This window comes from Pholis gunnellus (genome assembly GCF_910591455.1).
Source record: "Pholis gunnellus genome assembly, chromosome: 8".
Classification (NCBI taxonomy): Eukaryota; Metazoa; Chordata; class Actinopteri; order Perciformes; family Pholidae; genus Pholis; species Pholis gunnellus.
The window spans coordinates 5240734-5246733 of NC_136534.1; the positions used below are offsets into that span (position 1 = coordinate 5240734).

At 44.1% G+C, this 6000-nt stretch overlaps 1 protein-coding gene across 2 annotated transcripts in view; it reads left to right on the plus strand.

Annotated features, from left to right (window-relative positions):
• Positions 1-5680, plus strand: part of dyrk1b (dual-specificity tyrosine-(Y)-phosphorylation regulated kinase 1B) — a 38037-nt gene extending 32357 nt beyond the window's left edge. For both annotated transcript variants that reach the window (XM_079164224.1, XM_079164223.1), the window contains exons 6-13: positions 439-588; positions 1391-1527; positions 1887-2033; positions 2153-2293; positions 3184-3304; positions 3610-3792; positions 4592-4695; positions 4867-5680. In XM_079164224.1, the coding sequence (XP_079020350.1) occupies positions 439-588; positions 1391-1527; positions 1887-2033; positions 2153-2293; positions 3184-3304; positions 3610-3792; positions 4592-4695; positions 4867-5382 (1499 nt within the window). In that variant the 3' untranslated portion in view covers positions 5383-5680. The remainder of the gene's footprint in view (positions 1-438; positions 589-1390; positions 1528-1886; positions 2034-2152; positions 2294-3183; positions 3305-3609; positions 3793-4591; positions 4696-4866) is intronic.
• Positions 5681-6000: the final 320 nt, after the last annotated feature.

Genomic DNA, 6000 nt, shown 5'->3' on the forward strand with positions numbered 1-6000 from the left:
CTCATTCTCATTCTACAAAACCTTCATCCACTGATGAAGACTGTGAGACATCATTGAAAGCTCTAAAACAGTTAGTTAGTAAGGGCCCTTGAGCTGTTCTATTAGGATAACACATACCGTGACAATGCAACATGGAGGTTGAGGTAAGAATGGATTATGAAAGAACACATTTATTGACACCTTATCTCAGCTCTGATATGAAATGTAGGAACTTAATTGGCTCTTAGTTCTGAAAGCCAAGACTCAAGAAGTGGCGAATTTTCAAAGAGCAATTGACAGTAAATGATTTTATTGTTGTCAAGTACTTTTGCCAAACCGGATTCTTGTTTGAGTTCATCTATTAACCTTTTTCCTTGTCTCCCATCTGTCTTTGTGTGTGTGTGTGTGTGTGTGTGTGTGTGTGTGTGTGTGTCTCTGTCTCTGTCTGTCTCTGTGCAGTCCACCTGAAGCGTCACTTTATGTTTAGGAACCATCTCTGTTTGGTGTTTGAGTTGTTGAGCTACAACCTGTACGATCTGCTGAGGAACACCAACTTCAGAGGAGTCTCCCTCAACCTCACCAGGAAATTTGCACAGCAGCTCTGTACAGGTGGGTGCATGGAGACACCGACACGTCTTTATGAGTGTAGCTGGTTGTTGTCTGCCCCCTAGTGGACAACAAGAGAAGAGGACGAATGCAGTTTGAAATCGTCTTCAAATCAGGAAGGAAGAATATTGTCGGTCAAAGACAAAGGACTACATTGACTAATAATGGAAATATTTATCAGGGGGATGATGGAAGCTTTTTGACAGTTGCCTTTTCCCTTTGAGTGCAGTGGTAATGCCCCTAGAACATCAAGACACATGTGATATATACATCATCTTAAAATAGGTTTCTAAATATACAAAACAAGTAATACGAAAACAAGATAGTCGAGAGAAAATTATGATTGTGTCACATTCCCTTTTGTCTTGTGTTATAAAGCCTTTTCTTTACAGCAGTTTTTTTAGTGGGTTGTGGCAGTTAACAATGACAAATATGATCTAATTCATATTTGACTCATTTATTTAAATGTATTAGTTTATATATTGAATATTTATGTTTATGTACAGCATACTTAAATTTAATCTATTTCTATTCAATTTATTTTATTTATTTTATTTATACACAATTAAGTTTAATTTGTAATATTTATTTACATTTGTTTTTCAGTTGAATTATATTTAAAGTTTAATAAAATCCATGGTTTATAAGACAATAAAAATTTATTAATTGCATGATGTTTCCAAAGTCAATGAGTTTGCATTGAATAATCTTTATGTCAAGAGTTGACCAAAATAACATGATAATGATTTTTTTTTTGCCAAGATCGAGCAGCCCTAATATAGAAGATGTCTGTTCTTGTCCACAGCGTTATTATTCCTGGCCACTCCAGAGCTGTCAATCATCCACTGCGACCTGAAACCAGAGAACATCCTGCTGTGTAACCCCAAGAGATCCGCCATCAAGATAGTCGACTTTGGGTCCTCCTGCCAGCTGGGACAGAGGGTGAGCAGCATCCACATGTTTAAACACACACACACACATACACACACAAACCTTACAAATATGCCTGTTACAGTACACAGTTTACTTTATATAAAATGATATATTATAATTTCATCCCGCCAGTGACCATAATCCCATGGACGTATCACATGGTCAGCAAGGTTATTAGGGGTTCTGTATAGAGTTTGTATGAAGGGAACATTTCCTGACTGGCAGTAACCAGACTGTGGACGAGGACTATCCTACACGGCTCCTCACAGTGGGCAGCCACTGAAACAGCATGAGCGTCATTTCACTTTTAGACTTTCTAGTTGTTACTGATGCACTCCTGAACTCCTCTCCACTCCCCATCCTCTCAGATCTACCAGTACATCCAGAGCAGGTTCTACCGCTCTCCTGAGGTCCTGTTGGGAATGCCGTACGACCTGGCCATCGACATGTGGTCTCTGGGATGCATCCTGGTGGAGATGCACACAGGAGAGCCTCTCTTCAGCGGCTCCAACGAGGTAACAAACATATCAGCCAAGTAGGGCTGAGCGATGATTCAGCGCTCTCATATCCACATTCACGTTTGATTCAGCATGTTGTCACTAAGCTAATCATGAGTGTGTGTGTGTTTGTTTAGGTTGACCAGATGAATAAGATTGTGGAGGTTCTGGGGGTCCCGCCCAGCCACATGCTGGATGCAGCTCCTAAAGCCAGAAAGTATTTTGACAAGCTGTCAGACGGTCTGTGGACAGTGAAGAAGAACAAGGACGTCAAGAAGGTATTTGATTCAGATCCATTCACAGTTTGTTTGATCAAAAAGTCAACTTTCTCCTGTGAGTCTTGTGTCTTCTGACTCCTGGTGGTGACCTGATGCTCAAGAATCCAATGTGGGACTTCTAGTTAATGCAAATACATAAGATCTACCCGAGTAAACAAAAGCATGTTGTAAGGGGAGACACTGTAACTGATAGATATCTCTATGAAACGTCCCCAGGTGATTACTCACATTCAAGACAATTATCTTTTGCATTACAAGTTTTCTGAAATATGCAAATGAGGCATTATCTAATGAGAAATCTACAGACACACATTTATTACAAAGTAGTACAAAAATGAATGTTTTCTTTCCACAAAAAAAGTTATGGAAGCAAGATAGTCTATAATCTCAAAATCAACAATAGAGGGCAGCAGGTGAATGAAGTCACTGTGAAGCATGTGAAAAGCATTCAACTGAAATGGTGTTTAGATGCTGCGGACGGGTTTTTGGGAGCACTGTGTCAAAGTGTATAAAGGCCTGTTTTTACAAATGTTGGCCTTTTTAATATTTTAGCCACTTTTTCAAATTGTAGACAGGAGTTATCATTGAGAACTACTTTCCGCTGAAGGAAAGGAGTGAGAGGACCGTCCTCAGCCAAGTCTGTGGAGGATGCGGACGGTGGTTGTTGTGGGTTTTTATTCACCTTTTATTGTATTAGTGCTGGCACAAGTCTCAGTATCCAACAGTGACAAACCTCAGCAAAGTGTAAGAACAAAATAATATACACACGTAGTATTAGAAACAAGCATGTTTCAAGCTAACTGCTTGCGTATCGTGGTAGTGGGAGTTAACGGAGGATCCTGATTCATATCTCTCTGTTTCTAAATAATGCGTGTTTGTGTGTTTTCCAGGAGTATAAGCCCCCGGCCACACGGCGTCTTCATGAGATTTTGGGTGTAGAGACTGGGGGCCCAGGGGGGAGAAGGGCAGGGGAGCCGGGACACGCCCCCTGTGACTACCTGAAGTTTAAAGGTAAGCCAGCACTTTGTGTTGATCTGAAGGGATAGATGCCGTATTGGTTCCCTAAAAATGATTGGTTCGTATTTATATTTCCAAGATGTCTTTCCATCGATATAAATACAGCCAACATGGCAGCGATCAGTTCCTTATAAATGACGACGAGAAGTCCCTGTGTGTCAGCAGGAGATGGTTTATAATATGTTTAAACAAGCTGAGCATCTCAACATGTTAATGATATGTCAGAGCATGTGGTGAGAGTACCAGCCTCTTCACCCTGTACAGAGCCTAAACAGAACCTGTCCTTTGTCCTCCTCCAGACCTGATCCTGCGCATGCTGGACTACGACCCGAAAAGCCGCATCACGCCATTCTACGCCCTGCAGCACAATTTCTTCAAGAAGACGACAGATGAAGGAACCAACACCAGTTCATCTACATCCACCTCTCCTGCCATGGACCACTCCCATTCAACCTCCACTACTAGCTCTGTTTCTAGCTCTGGTAAAGTACACCAACAGTGACAGTGGCCATCTACAGCTGAGAGGGAAGATGGAGCTTGGACTGTTGACCATGTCTATAGGAAGCTCACTCGCTTTCATCTGGCCGTTAGTGTAAACCACATCCAATCAAGATTCGTATCTTCGAAGATTCTGAATCAATTCACATCTTCCAAGAATGATTTTTTAATAATTTCTACAAAAGAGCCTAGATATTGCGACTAAAGGACAGTAATGCTACACACCAAGTGTGAAGCATTACTGGGTGATTGGTTGAAAAATCACACCCAAAAAAACCAGTTTCACAGTTTGGCAAGTTTCTCAGAAATACAAAAGGCAGCTAGCCGAAGCTACTATGACAGGCAGCATTTACATACCTAAAACTTTTTAGTAAAAGTTGTTTATATGTGTAACATGTGTCTTAGAGTTGTGTTTTACATTATTGCAATCAGTTGATAGAACTTTTTCAAATATAAATACACACTTTATTCTGCGTTCCTGCCATAATTTGCCACACCGCCTTCATAAAGCGCACAGCGGACTGGAGCAAATCCTGAAACGTGCTGAATGAATTTTGAATGGAATGGCGAGATACCGACAGATCCACATGTAGCACCCTGCAGCATGACACGCCCCCAAACTGCACCCGCATGTCCGTATGAGTCCATTATTATATCGCTTGATCACTTTGTGAGGTGGATGTCAAAACTGTAACAAAGTGAATAAACTGTGTCTCCACCAAAACAAACCATCAACGCAGCCAACAGCAGTGTGAGTTTAATGCCGGTCTGTTTTATCTCCAGGTGGCTCCAGTGGTTCTTCCAATGACAACCGCAACTACCGCTACAGTAACCGCTACTACAACTCTGCTGTTACACATTCAGACTATGAGATGACCAGCCCTCAGGTATGTTTCACAGGATGTCCCGTCCTGGTTCATTCAAATGCAGCAGTGAAACGTCTCTAACCCCTCAAAGGGTTCAGATCTTTGATCCTGAGCAGGGTCCACATTTACTCCAGCAGATACTGGATCACTTTGAATGCGTCTCACCTCTGTGTCCCCCCCCCCCCCCACCAGGCTCCCTCCCAGCAGCAGATGAGGATGTGGCCAGGCAGTGATGGTGGAGGTGGGGGTCAGGACCCAGCATACACCCAGTTGCTGCTCCACAAGCCGGCTGCCTCCCAACAGCACCAGCGCCACTTCCTGGACCCGCCCCACCACCCACACCCGACCTACTCCCACCACGGGAACGGCGGGCGCGGCCTGCGGCAGAGCGGACAGACGGGCATCGGCGGAGGGGGGGGCCAGCAGGGATCCTCGCCCCAGATGAGTGACAGCATGGATGTGGGCGTGTCCCTAGGGCTGCACCACCTGGGGGCGGTGTCTTCCATGGAGGCCTCTCAGTTCGGCTCGGCCTCCCTGCCCCTCGCTCTGCCAATCGGACTGTCTGCCTTCCGGACTCGGACGGCCCCCACCGCCCCAGGGCCACAAGCCCCGCCCCCTGAGGACTACTACCCTGCCTCCAACAACAATAACCCCGCTGCGGGGGGCAGAGGGAGGCCGGACTCAGACGAGGGGCCAGCCAACTCTTGATAAAACCTGAACCATGCCCTAAAGCCATACAATTTTAACTACAACTACTACAACTACACACATACAGCCAGAGTTCAGAGACAAAGAGGTGAACTTTGTGCTGAAGGAGACAGTTTGTACTGCATGAGAGGAGGAGGAGGAGGAAGGAGGAAGATGCTGGGGGAAACTCTCCCTTTTTATCCCGTTTTAGTTTGTTGTCCTTCTGTTGCGACTGTAATTGGAAAGGAATGATTGTGACGAGTTTGTTTTTATTAATATTATTATTATTGTTGTTTAATATTATTTGATTTTTCTCGGGTTTGAGGAGTTGCGTGTTCTACTTGGTTGTTGTTTAAGCCTGGAGAGGAGGAGGAGGATGAAGAAGGAAGAGAGAGAGAGGAGCCATGCTTTTCCATTTTACTCCATGTGGTGGCTGCAAGTGGAAGATCACATGTCCATGGTCACACTGGTTAGTTCTGACATTAGTGTATTCATATTTACAGTCCCTAGAGACGAGCAGTCTTAACACACACACACACACACACACACATCTACTGCTGCATCATGAAGACAGAAGCTGGTTTCAAAGGGAGAAAACGCCAACCTGTGTGTGATTCAGGACTCCTGTCTGTGTTAAAC